At 46.4% G+C, this 25,443-nt stretch overlaps 3 protein-coding genes across 4 annotated transcripts; 1 reads left to right on the top strand and 2 right to left on the bottom strand.

The window, feature by feature from the left end:
* Positions 1 to 5,603: 5,603 nt before the first annotated feature.
* LOC119287114 (switch-associated protein 70-like) lies at positions 5,604 to 10,289 on the top strand. 2 transcript variants are annotated; one of them, XM_037566630.1, is made up of 10 exons: positions 5,604 to 5,761; positions 5,855 to 5,959; positions 6,649 to 6,710; positions 6,799 to 6,882; positions 6,969 to 7,000; positions 7,093 to 7,174; positions 7,938 to 8,169; positions 8,891 to 9,118; positions 9,218 to 9,504; positions 9,638 to 10,289. In XM_037566630.1, the coding sequence occupies exons 1-10, from the start codon at positions 5,738 to 5,740 to the stop codon at positions 9,996 to 9,998; spliced, it is 1,497 nt and encodes a 498-aa protein (XP_037422527.1). In that variant the 5' UTR covers positions 5,604 to 5,737; the 3' UTR covers positions 9,999 to 10,289. The 2 variants fall into 2 exon arrangements, with proteins under 2 accessions (XP_037422527.1, XP_037422526.1); XM_037566629.1 differs by having other exon boundaries at positions 5,605 to 5,761; positions 9,212 to 9,504.
* A 546-nt stretch (positions 10,290 to 10,835) lies between these two features.
* On the bottom strand, positions 10,836 to 16,761 carry LOC119287116 (ARF guanine-nucleotide exchange factor GNOM-like). Its single transcript, XM_037566631.1, has 2 exons — positions 15,746 to 16,761; positions 10,836 to 14,634 (listed from the first exon to the last, which is right to left on the bottom strand). Exons 1-2 carry the CDS (start codon positions 16,481 to 16,483, stop codon positions 11,122 to 11,124), a joined length of 4,251 nt encoding a protein of 1,416 aa, XP_037422528.1. The 5' UTR covers positions 16,484 to 16,761; the 3' UTR covers positions 10,836 to 11,121.
* Positions 16,762 to 21,262: 4,501 nt separating this feature from the next.
* LOC119287117 lies at positions 21,263 to 24,203 on the bottom strand. Its single transcript, XM_037566632.1, has 6 exons — positions 24,034 to 24,203; positions 23,878 to 23,950; positions 23,148 to 23,255; positions 22,965 to 23,063; positions 21,849 to 21,974; positions 21,263 to 21,733 (listed from the first exon to the last, which is right to left on the bottom strand). Exons 1-6 carry the CDS (start codon positions 24,175 to 24,177, stop codon positions 21,600 to 21,602), a joined length of 684 nt encoding a protein of 227 aa, XP_037422529.1. The 5' UTR covers positions 24,178 to 24,203; the 3' UTR covers positions 21,263 to 21,599.
* Positions 24,204 to 25,443: the final 1,240 nt, after the last annotated feature.

Below are 25,443 nucleotides of genomic sequence, written 5' to 3' on the forward strand. Positions count from 1 at the left end.
TATTTGGATTTTCTCAATATTTTGCGACGGTGTGTGCATAGAGAAGTATATGTAGTATGTTGTCCCTGCCACGCTTTTGCAACTTGGTCGTTGTCGACCCGAGGAGAAGCGAGCAAGCTCACAATGGCTACTAGATCTGGGGGGTCTTGAAGGGTGCGAGTGAGGAGAGGAAATGTGCGAGGGAGCCAGACTGGGCAAGGTGGCGGCAAAACACAAGCACTCAAAGGGGGCTAGGTAAGAGGACTTAGGGGAGAGACCGTGATGATGGTGGGTTGTTGTAACACTCCGGATGTAATTTACCTTATTTATATTCCGACTCTTGCCGTTTCCGGCAGTAAGTTATTCTATTTCCTTGTTGTCGGGTTTTTGTCTCCGCGTGTTTTGTCTTTGTCATGCATCTCATATCATATCATCATGTGCATTACATTTGCATACGTGTTCGTCTCATGCATCCGAGCATTTTCCCCGTTGTCCGTTTTGCATTCTGGCGCTCCTATGTCCTCCGGTGGTCCTTTCCACCTCTTTTCATGTGCGGGTGTTAAACGTTTTCGGATTGGACTGAGACTTGTCATGTGGCCTTGGTTTACTACCGGTAGAACGTCTATCAAGTTTCGTACCATTTGGACTTCGTTTGATACTCCAACGGTTAGCCGAGGGACCGAAAAGGCCTCGTGTGTGTTGCAGCCCAACACCCTTCCAAAGTGGCCAAAACCCACCTAAACCTGCTCCATCATCTAGAGCATTCGATCACGATCGCGTGGCCGCAAACCGTGCTCAATTTGGAGCTCCCTAGCTCCCTCTACCTCTATAAATAGACCTCTCCCCGAAATTTTCGGATCTTCCCCTACCATAACCCTAGTCCATCTCGCCCCGCCGCCACCAGACATGTCCGGCCACCGCCGAACGAATCCCACCGCCGCCTCCAGCCTACCAGTGCCTGCCACGTGGCCTCCCGCCACCCACCGCTACCCGCGGCCCGCCAGGCCCGAGGAGAGCCCCCACGGCCCGGGTCGCCACCGCCGCCGCCCGAGTCGTCCTCCTCCTCCCACGCTTCGCCCGCGCCCCGTAGTCTTCTCCTCGCCGCTCGCCGCCACCGCGCCTCGCCGGCCGGAGCAGAGCGTCGCCGCTGACGCCGCCTCTCCGCTGACGTCGTTCCTCCGCCGCCGTGTCGCGCCTCGCTGCCCATCGTCTCACCGGCCGCCGCAGGGCCTCGCCGGCGACTTCCCCGCACCAAATCCGGTGCTCCCTCCTCAACTCCGGCCACCGCGGCTCCATTTCCGGCGATCCTCAGCGTCCGCTGCTACAGTACTTCTACAGTGCCCCGGATCTAGATCTGGGACGAGGGTTGACTTCTCCCCGAAATCCTAACTTTTTAGCATTTTTCCGCATGCCATAACTCTGTCATCGTAGCTCCTATTCATGCGTTTAGCATATGAAAATGTTCGTCTCGATGAGTACATCATTTCATCTCATTGCATCATTTTCATTTAAGCTCATCTTGATGCTCAAAATGCTGTTGGAAAAGGGCTATGTGATGATTATTTCAGATCTGTTTCAGCAAATGGTCTGTTGTCATTTTTGCCATGATTAATGTGTGCATGCTATGATCCTGAGCTCTACATGTGTTTTGATGTATGCCATGCCATCTTTACATGGGTGTATGCCATGTATTTTTGTGATCTTTGTGGTGACTAGCACAAGCATACAAAGTAGCCTACTCAATGATATTGTTTTCAGGGACTTAGAATTTCACTAAGTCCTTGTCCTGATATTGTTTTTATGCCATATGTTCATGTTGTTTCCTAGTGATCCGTGCCTCTTTTGAGGATGATCAGTAAGGATGTTTTGTTAATATTGTGGTGCTCTATCCATCAGTGTCTTTGTTTGCATTTGTGGAGCACCCTAGCTTGAGTCAATCGAGCTCTACTTTTGATATAAAATGTTTCTGGCAGATTGTTAACATGTTTAGCGATTTTGCCGAGGATGTTGTTGTTGATCCGTGCATGATATATTGTTGTTCTTGCCATGTCTAGCTTCTATGCCATGTCTATTTGCTGGGTGTATGCTTAGTTTGTCATGCCATGCTTTGTAGTGAGTGCATCGAGCTCGTAAACATGCCTACTTGTTAACTGTTTTGCATGCTCCAGTTTTTCACTCTCTAAATCTGTTTATGTTTTTCCTATGTTCACATGCTTGCAATTGTATTTTCTGATCCCTTTTGGCTCAGGGTCACTAAGGGTCTTTTGTTATATGCTTTGAGTAGCTTCATGCCATGCCTTGTTTTGCCATGATATGTTCCTGTAGCATGTAGTTTTCATGCTCTAAACATTGCTTTCTGATGGTAAATTCCTGACATGCTGTTAATTTCACTAAGTCTGAAACCTGTTATCATTTGCACTTTTGATATGCTTGTTTGAACCTGTTAATGAGTGAATTAGCCATAGGTCAGTGTTAATCTTTTGTCAAGCATCATGAGTGGATCCCTGCCATGTATTTTGTTGTCATGTTTGAGTGCTGTAGCATAATTATCTTGATGCATTTAGATGGCTACTTGCTGTTAATCGCAGACCGGTGCCATATTTGTTTTGCTTGCCATTTCCAAACCGTGCATCTGATTCCGGTGATCTTTATATCGATTTCAACGAAATCAACTCCCCTTTCCAGTGGCACTCTTAGATTTCCAAGTTGAGGCCAGGTTAAATCATTCCTTTCCAAATCTTGCATATGCATCACATATCGCATCCCGCATATCATACCATGTTTGCATCATGTTGCTTGAGCATTGCACGTGGTTGATTGTGTTCCTTTTGCTTGTTGTTCTTGTTTGGGTAGAGACAGGAGACGAGTACGTGAACGAGGAGCCCGTTGAGTTCGCTTACGAGGATCAAGGCAACTCTGAGAACTTTGCAGGCAAGATGACCATACCGTCGAAATCACTTCTATCTTTGCTTGCTAGATGCTCGCTCTTTTGCTATGCCTATGCTACGATACCTACCACTTGCTTATCATGCCTCCCATATTGCCATGTCCTGCCTCTAACCCACCATGTCCTAGCAAACCATTGTTTGGTTATGTTACCGCTTTGCTCAGCCCCTCTTATAGCGTTGCTAGTTGCAGGTGAAGATTGGAGATTATTCCTTGTTAGAACCCTCTTATAGCGTTGCTAGTTGCAGGTGAAGATTGGATATTGTTCCTTGTTAGAACATGTTTATTGTTGGGATATCATAATATTATCTTGTTTATCTTAATGCACCTATATACTTGGTAAAGGGTGGAAGGCTCGGCCTTATGCCTAGTGTTTTGTTCCACTCTTGCCGTCCTAGTTTCCGTCATATCGGTGTTATGTTCCCGGATTTTGCGTTCCTTACACAATTGAGTTATAATGGGAACCCCTTGACAGTTCGCCTTGAATAAAACTCCTCCAGCAATGTCCAACCTTGGTTTTACCATTTGCCACCTAGCCTCTTTTTCCCTTGGGTTTCCGGAGCCCAAGGGTCATCTTTATTAACCCCCCCCCCCCCGGGGCCAGTGCTCCTCTGAGTGTTGGTCCACCTCGCCAGCCGCCGGTGGCCACCAGGGGCAACTCTGGGCTAGCCTACCAGAAGTTTGGACAATCTGAGTGTGCCCTGAGAACGAGATATGTGCAGCTCCTATCGGGATTTGTCGGCACATTCGGGCGGTGTTGCTGGACTTGTTTTACCATTGTCGAGGATGTCTTGTAACCGGGATGCCGAGTCTGATCGGAATGTATTGGGAGAAGGAATATCCTTCGTTGACCGTGAGAGCTTGTGATGGGCTAAGTTGGGACTCCCCTGCAGGGATTTGAACTTTCGAAAGCCGTGCCCGCGGTTATGGGCAGATGGGAATTTGTTAATGTCCGGTTGTAGATAACCTGAAACTTAACTTAATTAAAATGCATCAACCGCGTGTGTAACCGTGATGGTCTCTTCTCGGCGGAGTCCGGGAAGCGAACACGGTGTTTGAGTAATGCTTGACGTAGGTTGTTCTAGGATCACTTCTTGATCATAGTTGTTCGACCGTGCTTTTGCCTTCTCTTCTCGCTCTCTTTTGCGAATATGTTAGCCACCATATATGCTAGTCGCTTGCTGCAGCTCCACATCATACCTTTACCTTACCCATAAGCTTAAATAGTCTTGATCGCGAGGGTGTGAGATTGCTGAGTCCCCGTGACTCACAGATTACTTCCAAACCAGATGCATGGACCGATGATACCGTTCCAGATGATATGACCGAGCTCAAGTGGGAGTTTGATGAAGACTCTCGTCGTTACTATGTGTCTTTTCCAGATGATCAGTAGTGGTGCCCAGTTGGGGCGATCGGGGACTTTATCGCATTTGGGGGTTGATCTTTATTTTGGTACCGTAGTCGGACCCTGAGTGTATTGGGTGAATGTAATAACTTATTTATGTATTTGTGTGATGTGGCGAGTGTAAGTCAACTATATATCTTTTCCCTTCATTTATTTACATAGGTTGTTGTGAAGATTACCTCACTTGCGACATTACTTTTAATGCGGTTATGCCTCTAAGTTGTACTTCGACATGTAGGAGATATAGCTGCATCGAGGACGTTACAGTTATGGAGCTAAATTGAGGTGTTGTGATTGAGAAGGTAATATGTGTGTCGTTGAACGACATCTCATGAAACCCAAAGTTGTCTAACGTAACAAAATACATGTCTCGCCAACTAGATTGGGCGATCCTGTCACTCCCTTGATTGTCCAACGCTAATGCCCCGCGCCAGTAGGCATTGAGCATGCATGTCATCAACCTTGCAAGCTTGGAGAGGTTATTATAGTACAAACTAGATTGGTCCAAATTACATCTTAGTGTGCAGTAAGACTAAATCTTATAGGTTAAAAAAATCATGAGCCGTCAAACTTACATTGAAATGGATGGATTAGATTGCTTTTACAATTTCATGAACTCCAACTTTGGTAATTTTTTTTGGATTTTCACCTGCAATTTTTTGAAAAACAAGACCAGGAAAATATACAATAAAAATCAAGCTACAATGAAAAGACCATGAAAATATCCCCCATGCAAAAAAAAAAAGATGGCAATGTTTTGTTGGTATATGAAATTCCAAACTCAAACACAAATTCGTTTAGGAGGTATGAAGAGCAAATTGGGGTATAAAAAACAGTTTTGCTAGAGCTTATTTAAATGAGATTTAATTTGGTCTCATTCATATTTTATAGCCATTGGATGTGATGCTATAAGATGCGTGTGTGCTGACGTGGGTTGCATCCATTCTTGTTCTTTAGGTGAATGAGACCAAATTACGTCTCATCTAGATGAGTTCTAGGTACTCCCTATAAAAAAGTTGTGTTTATTGTTTGACACCATTTTCCGCTGATTTTTTTTCAAACCTTACAAATGAATTTGTGTTTGAACTTATATAAAATTCAGCATGTCCATACAAAATCATTTCTCCAACACACAAGACATCGCAGTCCTGCCGTGCCCCACAAACCAAGAAGCTGTTCCGGCGGGCCCACGCGACATGGGGCCAGCACAGCTCGCGGGTAGCTTGTGGCAGCGTAGCAGAAGCATTTCCGGCACCGAAATTTCCATCGATCTGAACGCCCCCACCGGCCGGTCGACCCTCCACCACCACCTACCGGCCCCGTCGCCGTCGCCGTCGTCTCCAGCCCCCCCTCCGCCCCCAAAACCCTAGCCCCGGCCCCGGCCCCGCCGCCCCCAGAGCCCCCGCCATGTCCACCAACGGCAGCTCCCCGGTACGTGCGCCGCCCTCTCGCCCCCGTCCACATGTCTCCGAAATTTCCCACCTTTGGTGTCTTCTCTGACGATTTGCTCGGGGGATCCCGCAGAGGGTCAGGGACACGGAGAGCAGCCTGGAGAAGGTGAAGCGGCAGCTGTCGACGGGATCCGGGAGGTACCTGCTGCAGGGCCCCCTGCTGAAGCGATCTGAGACGGTATGGCGCTCATCTCCGGGACGCTGGGTGATATCATATAGGGGTTTATTTATCATCAGGCGTGTGAATGTTCGATTTTGGTGGTAGATTTGAACTAGTGAGGGGTGTGGCCGTCGAAAACCTAGGTTTAATGGCTCAATTCGGTGCGTTATGCTAAGTCGTTGATGTATTGCTCGTCCTGGGCTTTTATTTGATATAGCAGAGTGGACTTTTCTGTTCGATTTCCTGATATGATTTGATCGATGTACTAGGGATTATTTACAATTTGATGAGGAGTACTGCATTGCTCCGTGTCCTTATGCTTGAATTAGTATGTTTTTGTATTCAATTCGAGCAAGGAGAGAAAGGGAAAGCAAAGCGGATCTTGCTCCATGTGTTAGCTGATAAAAACTGATGGAAATGCTAGTTATTGGTAATATGAGATGTACCACAAGATTGTGGTGGTAGAAGGGTGGGTGGATCAGTGGTTGTCTACGAACACCATACAAGGAGGGGAGGTGTTCTTTTCTTTTCCATCTAGTTGATTGTGATGTACCTAGGCTTTACAATTTGACAGCCAGCCTTTGAATAACTGTTTGCAAATGAATCCAAGAGGATCCTGGTGAATATAATTTTCTGCCGATTAGCTTACTTGTGAGCAGTTATCTACTAATTTCAGTTTTGAACTGATATTATCTTCTTTCAAACAGCTACGGAAATGGAACGAAAGATGGATAATATTGGACCCAACGTCTGGCAAGATGGAATACAAGTATGGAACACCTTGTGTTTTGTAACTGAGAATGCCAAAGAACATTTGCACAGCTATCTCCTTATCTATTGTGTTTTTCTTGTTCCAGACTTCGGAGGAATGAAACTGCTGTTAAGGGAACCATTCTATTTGATGCTTCAAGCACCATTACTTTGTCTCCTGTAAATTTTCAGTAAGATTGGTCCCTGAACATAAACTTTTCTTGGTACTTTCTTTCAAACTTTGAAGGTTGTATAACTACCACTTCAATTCTTACAGAGGCATGCCAAAGTATGACGGATGCTGTTTCTGTATCCTTTACACGTCTGATGAGCTTTAAGCATATATTTTTTTGCAAGCTGCCTATATCCTTCTAGTCTTTGGTATTCCTTTACTCTAGCAGACATTGGAACTCCTCAGAAAAAGGATTACTTTCTTTGCGCTGAAACTCCTGGTGCTGCCAAAGCTTGGGTATCTACATTGCAGTAAGTTTCCGATCTATTACCTGTGAAATATCATTGTATGGTCTGTACAGGCGTTTGCAGATTTGTTTTATGATTCTACAGTATAGTATCTAGTGCAAATGCTCAACTCAACCCAAACACGCAAACTTGGTGAGCCGTTCAATCAATGTGAATGGTATTATCACTAACAGTGCCACTATCCCTGTAGAAGGTAGCACTCTCATGGTGCAGATTTAAACGATGTGTTACATTCATTGTACATCTTGTGATTATAGTTTGCATTTTTGCACTGTATATGCACCTCTTAATTCTGTATTCCAGTAAGGTCTAACTAGAAGATAATGCTTTTGAATAGAACCAAAGAATTATATGATGCCATGAATTCCGATGCCATGAATTCCTTTCAACTTTAGGAGTCCTGGACGGCTGGACCCAACTAGTGTACATTGCGGGGCTATGCTACAGTATTAGTTAGTGGGTGCAAAAGAGCTTTTCCACCCAAGCTAGCGTGTGATTGTGTTGAAATTCTTTTGGGCGGGGCATTACAGATACTAAGATGAAATTCAAAATGAGAAAGGGGTTCAAGCTTCATGCTTTCCTGTTTTATTTGTTTGGGAAATGGCTCTTTCCTGATGTCTTTCTGTAATAAATGTATCTCTGTTTGCTAAGTATGTCAATTTCTCCTTAGTAACAAGGCCAGTATATTCTTCCAGTAGTTAAATTAAATATTATAGTACATACAGTTGTTGAACTATTTGGTACTGATGATATCTTTAATTAACAGTGCAACTCAGTTAGTACTACAAGCGCATAAAGAGGCAGTAAATTCTTTAGCTGGGAATGGCTCTCCTTCTACATTAGGCACGGTTGCTACTGCAGTTGCTAATGCTAATGCAACTGCTTTGGAGGCAATGAAGGAGATAGATGCAGCACTGAAGGTTTCAATGAGGGCAGCTCTTGGGTTGGGTACAAATAATTCGAATGTGGGTCAACTTGATGATTTGACTATCATGAAGGTATGCATTCATCTCGGTCTAGATAGATAAATCTCTTATCTGAATCTCTTGCTCCGTATTGTTATTAACTGTGGCTGGTGTGACCTTACAAACAAAAATTTCCAGCATGATTCACTGCTGAGCTGTCATGACTCATGAGTCACTTCTTAATAATATATATTGCTTTATTTTCGAATATGTTTGTATTGTAATAAGCATTTTATTTTATTATTACACAATGTACATATGTACACCCCACTTATTGATCAAACATACTTCGTTATTCACACCAGCACTAAATCACTAATATCATACTGGCCATTGCAAACCATGGTCACACTGTTCTCTATTGGTTTCCTTATATTGTACTCCCTCTGTAAAGAAATATAAGAGCTTTACGGAGGGAGTAACTGTCATCAAAAATTACAAATTCATCATCCCTGCCATTTTTAATAATAGCCCGGTTGTCTTAGACCAGACTAACATATTCTGAATAAACGTGGGGAATTCATTGTTAGGACATAATACTCCTTGCTTATTGTATGCGATTTTGACCTTTTGTTTTGTGGCTAGCATGTCATCCTTCCAACTATATACTGACCAGTATAATCTGTTAAATGGTTACATCTTTGGGCACCAAGTTGTATGGTGGTGTGATGGTAGCTACATAATTCTGTATCCTTGTTATATACACGGGCATTGATTTGGTCAATTCTTTGTGTACCGTGTTAATGTTTCCCAGGAGACTCTCCGAGTGAAAGATGAGGAGTTGCAGCATTTGGCTAAGGACATTCGTGCTCGTGACGCCACAATTCAGGAAATTGCAGAGAAGTTAACAGAGACCGCAGAGGCTGCAGAAGCAGCAGCTTCTGCAGCTCATACAATCGATGAACAGAGACGACTTCTATGTTCAGAGATTGAGCGTCTGAAAAAAGCAATGGAAACACAAATGGAACAATCCATGCTTAAGGTCAATATTATGTTTTGTATTGCTTATTACTATTTTGGAAGATTTAAGTGCTCTGAACTCTAATGCTAAATATGGTTAATGGATGTATGGCAGCTACAGCAATCTGAAGAGAAGGTAATTAGCCTGAGCAAAGAGAACGACCAGTTGCTGAAGGAAAGAGACGCCGCATTTCAGGAAGCATATATGTGGCGCACTGAACTAGGAAAAGCTAGAGAGCAAGCAGTGATACAGGAAGCAGCAATTGCCCGAGCAGAGGAAAAGGTAAGGGTGTCTGAAGCGGATGCCGCGGTTCGGATCAAGGAAGCTGCTGAAAATTTGCATGCTGCTGAGAAAGAAAAAGAAGAACTTCTAGCCCTTATTGGTGTTCTCCAATCACAAGTGCAGAGGTTTTTGTCTTGTCCTATTCCTTATGCTATACACACAAGTTCAAAATGAAACCTGCATAGACATTTATCCATCGACATGAATTTACACTATGCATTACCAGTGATGATTAAAAGATAAACCGTACTGATGCAGAGAACAAAGCAGCACGAAGCAAGTATGCGAGGAGAGATCCGAGTCATGCTCCGGCGCCGACAACTCCCCTCCGCTGACGAAGCACGTCGACGCATCGGACGACGACGTGGACAAGGCGTGCGTGAGCGATTCGAGATCGGTCTTGGTCTCGAGCGAGAGCACGGAGGTCCAGCTGGCCGTGGATGGGGTGGACATCCGCCCCATCGGCGACCCAGAGTGGGGCAGCTTCCAGCAGCCGGAAGCGCTGATTGCCGACGTGCGGGAGGTCTCCCCGGAGGCGGAAGGCAGCAGCCTGGATATCCCGGTGGTCAACCCGGCACCGGCCAATGATCATATGCAGGGAGGGGCAACACATCCCTGAAGGCCTGGAGGTCTTGGAGCTGACCATTGCTTTCTTGGGTGGTTTGTGATTATTGAGGAGACTGGCAGGGATTTGAATCCTCTCGAGAATTACCTTTGTGTTTTTCTTTTTGCGCTGTTTCCGGGTTGTGTCTCCGTTGTATTTAAGTATGCAACTCAATAAAAAGATGATAGCGGTTTGTCGTGTGATTGTAAATTATTATTCACGTCATATCTCTTTGTGCCATGTTTCAAATTATGTTCACAATTGAAACGAATGTGATGAGAATAGAAGACATGAATTGAAATTTGATGCCATGGAACTAAAAAAGTAGAAGTTGCTCGTTTAGTACAAAGTTTTTTTTGAGCATCCGTTTAGTACAAAGTTTGATAATTGATACTCTCTCTGTCTCTCTGTTGCTGATTTAGTATAAAGTTATACTTGTACCATTTTCTCCCACTGGGTTTCGTCGAAAACCATCTCAACTGTCAGCCTTATTGGCTTATAACAAAATAAAATCATATTTTTGTTGGTAAACCAACAAGTACCAACTCAATTGGCAGCTAAAGTTAATCATGTTGATTGCGTATAAATAATTCGTGCCCCGGTTACAATGCAAGGGCAATAATCTATTACTCCCTCGGTTTCTAAATATAAGATCTTTAGAGATTTCAATACAAACTACATATGAATATATATAGACGCATTTTAGAGTGTAGGTTCGCTCATTTTGCTCATAGTCTATTGAAATCTCTAGAAAGTCTTAAATTAAGAACGGAGGGAGAACAATGGAAAAAATACAACAGCAATAATCTATTACAAGGAAAGATTTCCTGTAGAACCGGTGCAAAAAGCATATCTTCCAAACAAGTCCCAATTAGAAAAGGAGCCAAATTTATACAAACCAGCACACAAACTTTCTCTGAAACAACAGCATTTCCAGTGCTGATGATACGTGCATCACAGCCACTCATCAGGTCAGCAGCGCAAACATGTCAATCTGCTCACATTGCTGCCACAGTTTTACACAACAACAGCAACTCGGACAGAATAAATATACATACAATGGAGGCGGCGAAATGCGGTTACAATATCAAAACCTTACGTCTCAATGGGCGAAATGCGAAATACCCATGAGCTTCTTCTAGTTCTTAATCTCGACGTCGTTCAGCCCCCCTCTCGGGCTACTGGCATTGCTCGGCGGCTCATACTCCTGGCTCGGGAAGACCTCCGACTGCAGGCCCGTCGAGATGTTGTTCACATGGAGCCACGTCAGCTCCCACAGGCTGTCGCCCCCTATCGTGCTCCTCTTGGCGAGGATCCCCCTGCTCTTCATCGCGACCAGGATGTTCCTGAGAAGGTCCGGGATCAGTTCCTGAAGCTTGTCGCTGCGCTTGCCCCGGACCTTGGTCTTGATGCACTTCTCCATCCGGCTGAGGACCCCCAGCCACAGCTTGCAGAAGCTGCTCAGCCCGAAGAGGTCTGGTAACAGCTGAAGGTAGACCTTCGCTACCAGTTTCACGGCGAGCACGAGGGATCCTTCCATGTTCCTGTGGTCCTTCTGTGAGTGGTTCTGGGCGATTTCCAGCAAGTCGTCCAGCAACACGAATATGACGTGATCAAAAGCGTGTGACCATGTGGTGGACTGGAGGCCTATCCCTTCGGTCGCTGTTAGGCATCGCTGGAGTGAAACCAATGCGTGGTTTCGCACCTCTTCTCTCTGGTCCAAGCTCAGCTTTTTCAGCGCTTGCAGCAGTTTGAGCCACATCTCCCTGATTGCTTCCAACCCTCTATCAGCATCTTCGCCTGGCTCTTTTGTATCTTGCGACCACCGGGCAAGATTAGTGACCGAATCAGCCATCAAATCCAGGGCACGAATGGACCTGTCTGTTAGACCAACCCTGGACTCGGCAAACTGCCTTGACGCTTCAATGCAGAAGGCATAATTTGATCTTGAAAGGTGACCCTCTGACATGACAAACATGATAGCCTCAAAGCCTACCCCTGAAGCATCTGGGTGGCGAGCTGTAATGGAGAGCAGCAACACTACAGTTCTCCAACCCATCTGCGATTTTATGTGTCTCGCGTTTGCTTTGACAAGCCGTGCAACCTCTTGTGTAATATTCTCACAGTATGCATCCGCTACACGTGCATCCAGCTTCAGAACTAATTGCAATGACCTCAGCAACTCGTCAGCAAGGTTCTCTTTGTATGGAAGTAACCTCTGGCATATCCGCAGAAGGCCAAAAATAGCTTTCTCCACAAGGGCACATGGCATGACTGTGGACTGAACTATGTTGGCAATATGCTCATATACGCCTTGCCAGAGGAGCACAATTCGATCTCGATTGTTAAGCGTGATGGCAATGAGAAGTTCCAAGCAGAATACTGCTGTGTCTTCGTCGTCTGGCGAGCTGGCAACCTTTTGAGGCCGCCCTGCGGCCCATATCAGTGCCCTGGCAAGCTGCAATAGTGAATCAGGATGCAAAACTTTGCTCTCTGTAAATATACCATCAATGCGGCACTTCTGGATTGTCTGAAGAGTCCTCTGGTGGGCAGCAAGTTGCTGCTCGGTTGGTTGTGATCTTGGTTCCTCGCTGTCAAGCGAGAGTAGCTGACTAAATCTTCCCATGAGTCCAGAGGATTTCCGAGGGGTGCCCATCACTGGAATGTGAGATGTGGAGATTGAGCTAGGAACAGGCTTTCCTTGGACAGTTTCAGCACAAACTTCTGAATCATCAGCTGCATCACTAGCAACACGGGCAGGAAGAAGCCCTAGCTTATGCAGTCTCAGGATGCAATCCAATACATTCCTCCAGCCAGTACGTATGTAATGCCCATATTTATTAGCTATGGTAAACAGTGTCTCAGTTGCCAATCTAGCCTTCAGATCATCTCCAAAGGCGGTGACTGGTTCCTCAACCAAAGAGGTATTCAAAAGAGTGGTGAATTTGCAGAGAGAAACAACAAGATCGTCCAAAACGTCTTCAAGATGATGAAATGCTGAGATCTTTGCGATGCCCAAGAAGCCATCCACACAGGTCAACAGAACTTCTTCATGTTCCGAATGATCAAATACCACTGCAATGGCAGCAATAGTAGGGCCGGACATGATAGCAAACATATCGTGGTCGAGGAAAGGCTGAGAATCACCAACAATATACTGGGGTGTTGACTTGGACTTCCGCATTAGATCTATCCAACGGCTGGGAGACATTTCCAAATATCCCATGCCCTGCTCAGGCGTGGTCTTAATCTCATTTCGGCAGATAGCGTGGTATAGCTCAGACAACATCTCACGTGGGAGGTCACTACCCCCATTTATGTTCCTGTTGTTTTTTATGAAGTCCTCCTCAGTCATCTTCTTCTTCACCTGCATGTTATGCTGATCAGTGTTCAGCATTATAATTGAGTAAGACAGCAGCAAAGCAGTGTCCTTATTTGCAAAAGCTTGCGGAGCCTGCTCGTAGTATCTATCTGAAAAGGCCTCAAGAACCCTCTGTATCTTCTGAGATTCTCCAGGTAGTCGGAATGTCTCCAAAAATAACCTCAGAGCTGTATCCAAGTTCATCTCCTCAAAGTCAAAGGTCTGAGCAAACTCATGAAGCACCTGAACACAAAACTCGTCATGATTGCCGAGAAAGTCTCCTACGAGATTCTTATCCAGACCAGCTGTGTAGCGGAAAAAACAAGCCACACTCTGCGGATCAAGCTTCTCGGGCAACAGATGATTGCCTTGAAGGAACTCCAGACCTTTCTTCGGGTCCCTGTTGAAGTGGTCAGCACCAATCATTAGCCTCCTCTTGACATACTTCCTTTGGCGGACAAATTTCACCCAATGCTGAGGATCCAAAAAATTCTCGCACTTAACAGTCCAGAATGGAGCATATTCATCAAGTTCCACAGACCTTAGTTCAGGGCCAGAGGTTGCATTCCCAATTCGATCAGCCATTCCCTGAATCACAGCAATCAAGCCTTCCAGTGCAAGGATGTGCATAGAAGACAAGGGGCAGTTAATAGGAAATGCACTCTTTGATAGAAGATTTGCAAGCTCCTCAAACACATTCCTGCATGTTATGTCACAGTCAAGATTGGCGTACATCTCCACCATAAAATTCTTCTGTCGACAGAAGTCTACAAGAGCTTCCATTGCAACCTCCTGCTGATGATATGTTGCTCCAAATCGGGGCTGTGCGAGCCTTAGAATTATGCAACAAAAAAAGGCCTCAAGCTGCATCTTGAGCTCATTGCGGAGGTGATGGTAAAGATTCAACACGATGCTGCACACCACTGAAAGAGTAAGTGGGCTTATCGATAAGCCAAGCTGCATTAGGTTTCGGAAAAGCTCATCTTGGACCAGCGACAGCACCTTTGGATGCCTCCCAATTGCAGACCCACCAAGCTCTATCGCTGAATTGATCAACTTCAGAGCAAACAAAGGTTGACCTTCATCATACCCGTTCAGCTCGACACCACTGAGGAGAGAGCATAGGAAATGGAAAATCTCCTCCATGCAAGTTGTTCCATATGGCTCCACAACAAGGACACTACCATCCGGAGAATTCTCATCAGGTGTGCCTGCCTCGGACACATAGCTTCCGTTTCCATTTTCCATTTGCCCGATACCAAATGGATGATTCTTATCCATGCCACCCATCTGCACGAGTACAACACAGAAATCAATTGTAACCAAATAGAGCAAAAATGTCATCTAATACATGAGAATGGTACATGATATAAAAAATAAATGCCAAGAAGCTAACCAAAATTCCGAACTTGTATAAGATCAGGACCTAAGGTGTGATCTGTGGCGTTAGCCCATACAGGGATCCAAAAGCTTGTTTAAATTCTGAATTCTTTTGATAGCAGTTCTACAGATTGCATTTAATTTGAATAAAAAAATTCTGAACTTGAACCACAGGTCGAGTAACAAAATGACAAATTTGGCGGTGAATAGTAGCAAATGGATCTGAAAATTCCATGTAGTGGTAGATGGATCTTGTGTGAATGTTGGCATAAACTTTTCAACACTTTTTGGCATCTCTAGTGAACTGATTGTGCCAAAGGGTATGCTTGGTTTGAGCCCCAACTAGCCCCACCAAAAATTTGGTGTGACCAAAGCGCCAATTTTTTTGGTAGCTTGTTTATGTTTGGATTGTGGCCATTGGACCATCCAAAATTTTGGCAAAACAGACCTCTTGTTTGCTTTGCAACCAACTGTGGTTTCCTGACCATACTAGTCTTGCACAAATTTAAACAAGCTATATTTTGTCTACTTATGGGAGACTTACAAGGGCTGAAGCTATCTGTTTTAAACCTGCCCTAAGATTGTCTTGCACGACGTGGCCATGCTGGTGCAAGATAAACATGACTCTGGAGGGCTCAAACATCGATTGCAGTATTCGCATACTACACAATAACATTATGGGATTAGGTTTTTTGTGCATCATTTAGTTCAAACAGTAGGAAAAAACAATCACCTTCCCTGCCTCTCTGCCCTACCCAATTGAGTTCTACCCTATCTCTTATCTCACTTGATCGGGACCAGTGCAGCATAATCAGTTAGGTTCAATGCATCTTCCTCAATAATTGCGATGCTGTGTTTCATGGAGTAGCATATAGTGTGTGCAATGCTGCTGCATTCTTGGATACAGCAAAATGAAAATCGTAAATTTGTGCTAGTTTTAAGGGCGAGCTGTGGAGTTTTGTGGCATTTGTGACTAATAATAGCGAAAGCAGAAGCTCACATTACAAAGAACATAGCATACCTCTGGTTTGACGGCAGTGTCGTCTGCGTCGCCGGTGCCTATCAGCGGGAGGCGGGCGAAGACGAGGCGGACGAGCTCGTGCATCACGTGGCGGGAGAAGCGCTGCAGGAGGTCGCCCTTGGCGGCGGCCTGGTGGACGACGCGGAAGCAGGTGTTGACGGCGGTGAGGACGTGTTGGTTGCCGAGCGCGGGCGCGGCGGGGGCGCGGAGGCAGGCGAGCAGCGCCTGCAGCATCCGCATGAGCACGTCCTCCTCCGCGGCGGGCTCGGCGCCGGCCTCGAAGCGGCAGCAGGCGACGGCGTCGACGACCTCCCGCAGCGCGGAGCCCGGGAGGGCGGGGGCCGTGAGCGCCATGACCTCGTGCAGCGCGGCGAGGGCCGCCGAGGTGGCGTCGGCGCCGGCGTCCTCGGAGCGCACCGCGTCGAGGAAGGGCCGCAGCGCGGCGGCCGGGAGCGAGGGGGAGGCGGCGGCGAGCGGGGCGAAGGCGAGCCGGGGCAGGGCCTTGAGGGAGGCCACGAGCGGGTGGTCGGCCGCCGCGTCGTCGGCGGCCGCGGCGCGCGGGTGGCGGAGGCCCCGGCGCATCACGGCCAGCACGGCGCTGGCCTGCGCGGAGATCGCGCAGGCCAGGGCCGCGGGGTCGGCGCACGGGGCGGCGTGGGGAGGGGCGTGGTGGTGCGGCGGCGACTCCTCGGCGATGGGGTCGATGCCGCCCGAGTTGAGCGGCCTGGGGCGGCCCATTTGGGTGGGTGGCGGGCGGCCGGCTAGCTGGGTCGCGACGCGGGGGGCGGCATGGGGGGTGGATCTGGGGCGGAGATCCGGCGAGCGGCTGCTCGGGGGAGGACGGCGGGGAGGGGACGGGAGGGGAGTGGGAGTTCGTGCGTGCGTGCAAGACTGCTTTTTTCCCCCTCCTCGTGTCCGCTTTAATTTTTCCGCCGCGCCGTGCCGTGCGTCGGGGAAGAGAAGAGAAGCGGAGCTCGCCGTGGACTGGGGACGGACTTTCGCTCGAGCTGGTGGGTGTCGTTGCGCGTCGGAGAGAACCAAGGAGCGAAAATGCGGCAACGAGGTGAAAACTGCTTTTTTTTTCTTTCTTATCTTATACTCCCTCTGTAAACTAATATAAAAGCGTTTAGATAACTAAAATAGTGATCTAAACGCTCTTATATTAGTTTACGGAGGGAGTAAGTACTATTGTGTGTGTTCTTATTTTTCATGGGTTTTGGTTTTTCGATGGCATCGATGGGCACAAACGTCGCCGGGTGGATCACGATGAACACGGCGGTAGCGCCATAGTGATACAAAAGTCAGGGGGGAGATGATTAGATTAGAAAGAAAAAGGAGAAAAAAACAGTCGTAGGATGGAGTGGGAGCACGGATGGGAGCATAGCGAGGGAGCAGGCAAGCCGGATCCGTTTGAATTAGAGCGGTGAAAAGATAGAAGATAAACAGCGATGGATGCATTGGAATTACAACGGTTAACCCCACACGGTGTTTAATCTCTCGCCTTGGCCGCCTATCCATTTACCCACTCACATCCCCAACGTTGGATAACCGGGGAAGTGTTACTGCAGGTGTTTGTCAATCATCGACAGTTGCACATTTCTTTAGTGTTCGTCTAGATTCTGACATTAACTGCATGGAATGACATTGATTACCGTTAGGGGATGGTTTGATAGTTTAATAGTACCATATACTCCCTCCTCCCATAATATAAGGCGTACGTTGACTTTTTTTGTCTTCATCACACAACTTTGACCATCATTTTCACTTACCGTATGCCTACAAAATTATTATAAAGACATGTGAAATATAATTCTTTTGCAAGATAAATACGATGATGCTATTGATATATGTTCAATCCATGTACTTTGGTATATATTAATGATCAAAGTCATGCATCAAAGACCGTACAAAGTCAAGTGTGCCTTATATTTTGGGGGACATGCATACAAAGGGTGTGAAATTGATGTAACAAATGAAAATTACCTCTCCCGGCATAACTATAAGATGGTCACCCTCAAAGATCGTCCCTGACTCTAGATTATCTTTTATAATTATCCCCGCATCTTCATATTTATCAATCATTGGCATTCTACATGTTCATAAAGAAAGCGTAAATGTTGCAACCGGCTGACATCTATCAACATAACAAATTAGACAACCTTCTATATAAGTGCCCAAAAACAAATAAAAATATTAAAAAAAATTGCTCCCTCCAATTTGTCATGTCTCTTACAAATTACAAATCCAACAAAAGATTTTATTAAAGAGGAAACATATTTACAAGAGGCAGATATGATAATGTACCTTACTACATCACCAGGCCCACACAAATGTGGAGCGTGTTGGTCTATGGATTTATGCGGCACAATTGGCATGGGGTGGAGTTCTTCATAGAGCAGTAGCTGAGGCCAAGGTAAACAAACCTCTGAAAAGTGAGAACAACTTTTGCAAATAAAGGAAAACTCAAGAATCCAAACAAAAACAATGTGCATCTATCAATAATCCAAATGAAACAACGTGTCACAGCAACAAAGCTCTCCAAATCCTGATGGTGGGTACCTCTTAAATCTTATATGCAAAAAAATAGTCGCTGAGCTTCTCTTGGTGAGGCGACCTTGGCATCTTCTTTCAATTTGTTCACGACATGATTCAACTTCTCCAACTTTCTAGACTAGTGGTGAAGAACTGTAAGGGCATCTCCAGTCAGGCCCTCAAGAAGCCTCCCCAGGCGCATTTTTAGACGCCGGCGAGTAAAAATCCTCCCAGCCGCAATACCAGAGTCACGTTTTTCGCCGGATCTGACGAAAATCACGGCCGGCGCTCGCGATGGAAACTCAGCAAACCGGGATGCAGCTGGGGGCGCCGGCGCTATATTTTAGCCGCGAAAGGCCCACTGCCAGCCTCTAATCTCTCTCTCTCTCTCTCTCTCTCTCTCTCTCCTTTTTCTGGCTAGGCCCAGCACGTGAGGCATGCAAAAAAAGACAACGCGGAGAAGCTGCAAGCGGCCGGCCCCGGCGCCCGTCGCTGGCCCCGCGCCGCGCCTCCCCGGAGCAGCTTCACACCGCCGGCCCCGTGCCGCGCCTCCCCGGAGAAGCTTCACGTCGCCGGCCCGGTCGCCAGTAGCCAGCCCCTGCAGGCCTCCGTGCGCTACCGAGCCCGTCACCGGAGCAGCTCTCTCCTCCACGGGCGGCCCCGACACCGGGCGCGCCGGCCACGGGCGGCCCCGGCCCGGAGCCACGCACCGGTGGGCGCAACCCTGAGCCTCACACGGGCACGGCACGGCTGGCGGCGGCCAGCGGGGAGCCGGGGCGGGCACGTGCGAGATGGGCGGACGGGGGCGGCGCGGCCTGGGCTCACGAAGCTGTCCGACTCGGGGCACAGGGCCATGGCTTCCGGACCTGGCGCAGGGCGCGTGCGTCGCGCTGGAGCGCATCCACCATGCGCCATGCCACCGTCCAGTAGTTGGAGCACGGAGGCAAAGAAGACGCGAAGACGGCGGCGAGGCCATCCACGCGGAGGCCGCGGCGGTGCGCGAGCTCCTCCTGGCATCGCTGGCCGCGGCGGGGCACTGGGCGTCGGTGCTCTTCCTCGCTGCGCGCCACGCGCTCGTGAACCTTCGAGCTGCCGCCACGCGTCCTGCTCGTCGAGGTGCAGAGATGCTTGGGGTGGAGACAGCTGGAAAAATTTGCCACCCAGGCTAAAAAAATCCGCCGGTGCCTCCCCAGGAGGCCGGAAAAACGCCTCCTGGGGGGCACAATGGCTGGAGATGCCCTAAGCTTGTGTTGCATGGAGTGATGCCCAACTGATGTTCCTTCAACAATTTGTATATCGTGTTTCAAGCGGCAAGTGGCTATTGCGGTTTGTAAAGCATGGTACGACTGTGGCATTTGTAGATTGACCTTTCCTTTGATGTCGATTCAATGCAATTTTCAATCTCCGATGAACGACGCGCTATTGAAGAAATAAGATGTTATGGTTTTTAGTGTAATTTTATTTTTACTAGTCATTTTGTGTCCAATTGTCTTTCAATTGTGCTACATGTTGTTTTGTTGGTAATTAGTATATCTAAGATGCTATTTGGATGGCTTTTCTCAAGAAAAATTTGAAGCTCACGTCAAAAGAAAACAGCTTGTACTACAATATTACAGCTCCTTTGATTCAAAGAATTTTAGAAGAATTTGATTCTTAAGAATATTTTTGTTCGAACCATGTAGAAAAGTTGCACGCAATTTATATAAAAGAAGATAGTACAAAGCTGAAGATGGGGCAACCCATATATTGCCAAAGATGGCACAACTATAACAACATCACGACCCAAGAACAAAAGCAAAAAGCAAACATGCAAGAACGACCCGAAGCTCGACAAATAAGCACCTATGACCCAATTCTTAAGAATATTTTCTATATAGGTCGTTTGATTCACAAGATTGAATCTTTTGAAAAAAAAATCTGAGGAATCGTAATGCACACTTTTGACGAATATTTTCTATCCATTCAAACCTCTTGGTTGTTTTTTCCTATTGCACTGAACCAGACGACCTATCATCGGTCTGTGTGCCATGTTATAAGTTGGTCTATGAGCATTTGTGTAACGTCTCTATGGCGCTGCAGTATGGTTTGGCTATGAATACCAAGCAACTCTGGATTGATGTCATTTGGCACAGGATATGACCTTGCCCTGTGATGCCTCGCAAGATGAAGGTATCACATAAACTTTTGCTTGGAGGATGCTCGGGAAAACTCTACTTGCGGGTAAAATGGCTGGTAGATTCTCTGTTCACATCAATAAAAATTGTTCTGGGTGTAACCAGGAGGAAGATGAGCTTCATCTTTTCTTCCGCTGCAACTTTGCTGGAGCAACTTGGTTTGCTCATCCTCGGTAAAACAGATAGTATGATTTATTTATGTGAACTTGATTTCCAAAGGCCAGTGGCTGAGTATGGTGATCAAGTACTGAGTATTCCAAGAAAATATGGTGTACATTCCAAATTACTAGCATGTAATTAGCGGCTATTAAGGTGGAATGTTATGCTTTGTACATATATATTTAATAGCATTATGTTAGTACTCCCTGCGTTCCCAAATATAAGTCTTTTAGAGATTTTAACAAATGACTACATACAGAGCAAAATGAGTGAATCTATACTTTAAAATATATCTACATACATTTGCTCCACTTTGTGTGCTTGCTTTCCGATTTTCGAGATCAAGACATCTATCATGATCATCTTCTTTTCATCTTCTTTTTTGGGTGCAAACGCTTGTGCTCGAACAGCACTGCACTGTAATCATCATCCATCATTGCAGAGAACGGACATACCCATGTGGGAAGAAAAAGAAGTGTCATCCCATACTTCTGGCTAGCTGCCTACTTATCACTTTCAGACCCCACGACAGCGGGGGTCTTCTATGAACTGGCTATGTTATTCAGACACAAGGTTTATAAGTTATATGCGTAGAATAAAGGCCAAAGAAGTCCAGTTTAAGATTGCTGGGCTCTTCGCAAATGAAGCGCCGAAAAAGTTAATGCCCAGCATATCATATATTCTTATTAAAGAGCGTTTGATAATCAGGTCAAATGCTGACACATAGCGAGAACACTAGTGATTTCACTCCCATCGCCAAAAAGAACTGCATAGACCCATTGCCAGTATCATACAAAGAAGGTACCCCAAAGTTGAGTGCTTAGAACAAAATGCCCCACGCCAGCAACAAGACCGAGGTGTGACAAACTGAGCGCTCAGGAAGAGAAAACGATGGACCGAGCTTGTTTTCTTGTTTCAATCAAAATAATGGCCCAGTCAAAGTCCAGTTTGGAGAAAACATGTAGAGAAATCCACCCAGGCATTTCCCATCACGACTTCAGTTGATCAAACGTCTTGAGAAGACTAGTCTTGCAGGCCTCAATCTCGGCATATTCGGGGGAATTCGGAGTGGAGGCGACGATGGCGTAGGCACCTGCCTTGTCCAAAAACCCCGCAGCTTTATCTGTACATACAGCACAAGAATGAAGCTTAAATGGACCACTTTAGATACCAGAATGATACAAGGAACTAGAGTCAAGTACGATGTGCCAATGGGAATGGCCAGTATTTTTACTCACCCGACTTTGCAAGTGCCACAAGAGCTTTCAGAGCTTCTTTGCGTGTTTTGTCATCTTTAGCACCTTCTAACACATTGAGAATTTCTTGAGCTCCCCCCATCTCTACCACCTTCATTCTCCTTTCATCTGTAACCGTAGGAGATTAGTAACAACATTCAATAGTAAAATGGGAATACATTTCATTGACAGAAATGTTAAGTACAGATAAACTGAAGTTAACTGTTGTTACAGGAGTAGGAACGGAACCACAGAAAAATTAGCTACTGCAAGGCTTCATATGGCTAGATCCTTTTCACTTATAAACTCTAGCAACTTCTACGGCAGAAATGGACCAGATGACACAAATGACTAATATCCCATGTGATAGACTAGTAGCAATCTAACAGGCATAACCATTAGTAAAGAAAGCCCATAATCTCATGAGTCCGACATTGCTCAACTCCAAGTAACTGCTAAGATGAAATGCTGGATCATTCTCATACAGGGGTATGCAAAATGGCAGGGCCAATCAATGAGTTGGATATTGGTATTTTTAAGAAAAGGAGGAACGAGTTGGATATATTGCTCATACTCTCCACAACAGATGTAACATCCTAACTTTATGAGTTCATTTTTTTTACAAAGCAAAGGATATTACACAAAGCAGGAGTTTTCCTAAACAAATCAATCAGTAGTGGTTATTTGCCACGAACAATATGTGGTAGAAATAAGTTTGTGTGATTCAGGGAGCCATCTAACAGGGCTTCAGGCTTTGTTTGTGCACATGAAAGATGAAAATTTTGAGGTACGGGAGATAGATCATAGATATAAACAGAGTGACAGATTATAAGTTGTCACGCCATGGAGTCCTGGACCCAGCCGATAGGTCTTTCTTGGTTTCCAAGTCTAGCTGGGCCAATTCACAATAATAGGTCTATTTACATATTTCCTTGTTAGTTTGAGCTGGTTCAAGTTTTTCCTAAACTCCCACCAAGCTGTGCTAACATACAAGAAATACTAGTATCACAAGTCGAAATCGAGCTCTCTAAGCAAGCAGTTCATAACATGTTGCAAAGCCCAGCATCGCAGAAATAAATTGCAACAGAACACTAAAAATGCTTGGATAAAATTGGTTACCATCAACGGCAAAACGAGCTAATCGGGAAGCCCCCATCCGCTTGAACAAGGGATCTTTGACATGTAAAAGCGTAATGGATTGCTGTAGTAGGTTATCCCCTGTAAACTTGTCAGACAGAAGCAATTTCAAGTTCACCGGCATAATGTCTCATCTGTTAGCACATTATGAAATCACTATCATACCCATGTAGGGAAAGAACTGCCAACCAACAAGGCCAGCAGTTCCTATGAAGAATATCTTTAATATCCATCCAAATTTCTTCTCAACTTCCTCCTCAAGTGCCCTGTCATCTGTGAACCATTTCAGTTCATGTTAGACAATTATATACAAGTATTTCACTTGGGGGAAAGTATTCATACAGTAAAAGAATAGCAAAAACCGCAAAGTAAAAAAACTTTCGAATTTCTTGTTCACAAATTACTTTCAACACAAGTTACCACAGCATAGCTCCATACATACTTCCACAGTGACATAAAAGCATGTGGATACAAAGCATAACCACTGAAACAGAGCTTACTAAGTCATAGTGATCCTGTAAGGCAATTCCACAGGCACCACGACCAGTCTGACAAAGTGACTTTGAGGCCAGGGTGTTCTCGAAGAAAAACACTAGAATTGTACGACGCAGGAACCACCGGATCAAACTGATAACACACTGTGATTACCGGCAAGACAGGGTGAAACAATTGAACATGTCTCTTCCTCCCCTACACACCAATCTCACGTTCACTGATCCGCATACATGTACATCGTACACCAATAAAACAATCACCATCCACAACCAAACACACACGGTAACTCATGGCCATTTTCACCCAAATTGGCTACTTTAATTTCATCAATGTGTCCCATGAGCAGCGAAACATCATAGATTTGAGGAAGTGAGATGAAGCCACTGGCCACTGGCCATACCTCTCTCGTTGTAGGTGCAGAGCCTGCGGCACAAGCGGATCCCAGATCCGCCATTCCAACCGCCCGCCGCGACCTAGAGACCAGACCACACGAATCAGGAAGCTTAGAGCATGGCGTGGAAGGAACCCAAAGCCCAGGAGGGACCGGGGAGCGTACCTCGGAGCCACCGGCGTGGCGTAGGATGGGGACTGCTCCGCTGGAACATGCCTCCGCGGCCACCGGCGCTGCCCGGCGAGCGGCTGCCGCGGCCGACGGCGGCGACAGGAGGCGGCGGAGCGCCACCTGCGAGAGCCTCTGCATCGGTGAAATGGTGTTGTGGAGGCCGCTTGGGCCCAGTGGGCTTACAAGTTCTCTTCGAGGCGATAAGTTGGACTTTGTCAGATGGTTCTCCTCGTTGGGCTGGATATGGCCTCTACCTTTTGCATTTCATAGAAAAAAGAGAAAAGTGTACTTTCCCCCTCAAATGTGGCTAATGGATCAAATACCCCCTAAACTTCAAAACAGGTTTTTTAGGCCCTTGAAATCTGCTCGGTTTCCCACGCATGCCTCGCGGATACAAGCCAAGGTTACGTGAAATATAGATTCACTAGAGAATTCACAAGGTCTAGCTAGGAACAACTTTTTGTCCGTCCTTGAAATCTACTCGGTTTCCCACGCATCTAGCCGCCTCTTTGGCACTGTGAGGTAGGGGAATGAGACCCTCTGACTTAGCTTTCTCTACATCGGAGGGATGACCGACTCGTATCGTCGTCCATGCGGCATCCTACGGCGACTGGCGAGCTCCTTCACTAGGGTGGTCAGGAAAACCAACGGCCCAATCGAATGAAGCAAATAAAAGAATGGCGTGAAGATAAGGAAAATGATTTGAGGACCAACGTCGTCAGAGCGTTGAATGTGCCCGACGCTAGAATAAGTTGTCCCAACACTTAGATGGATATGTGGAGCAGCGTTAAGGTTGTGTCCTTAGCGGAGGTGGAGGTGGACGTCCATGAGGCTTCGTAAGTTGTCATACGGGTAACGAGGTGGCACTAGTGGCAGCCAGCGGCGGATGGACCTCTGGGGCGTCATTACAGACCTTGGCGATGGTAGTTGCCACTACTTGAATCAACACTTTTGCCGGCAAAGCCCTTGTCGAGTGTTCCACTTGGCGAATGTTGCTCGACGTACATCCTCGCAAAAACGAGGTTTGTTGAGTTCCTTCTTTCAGGCATCGGGTAATGTTTTGTTGAGCGGCAAGCATGGGTGCTCAGCGCAATAAAGTGGCTTGACGGACAATTGACGAAAACCGTGCTTGCCACATTGCACCAATGTGTGGAGAGTGCTTGTTGGCTAGACTCGGCGAAAGCCGACGCGCAAAAGGTCACCATGTGTCCCTTTAGTTTCATCAAAAATAGATATTTGGCAAATAAGCTCTTTGTCGAATGCCAACGCTCGGCCAAGGGCAATGCACAAAGAGGGCGCCATGTGGCATGCCAGTTTCGCCGAAAGCCAACACTCGGCAACCATAGATTCTCTTTGTCGTGTGCCAATGCTCGAGGAAGGCCGATGCACATGAGGGTGTCACGT

This window comes from Triticum dicoccoides, chromosome 4A (genome assembly GCF_002162155.2).
Source record: "Triticum dicoccoides isolate Atlit2015 ecotype Zavitan chromosome 4A, WEW_v2.0, whole genome shotgun sequence".
In the NCBI taxonomy this organism is placed as follows: domain Eukaryota; kingdom Viridiplantae; phylum Streptophyta; class Magnoliopsida; order Poales; family Poaceae; genus Triticum; species Triticum dicoccoides.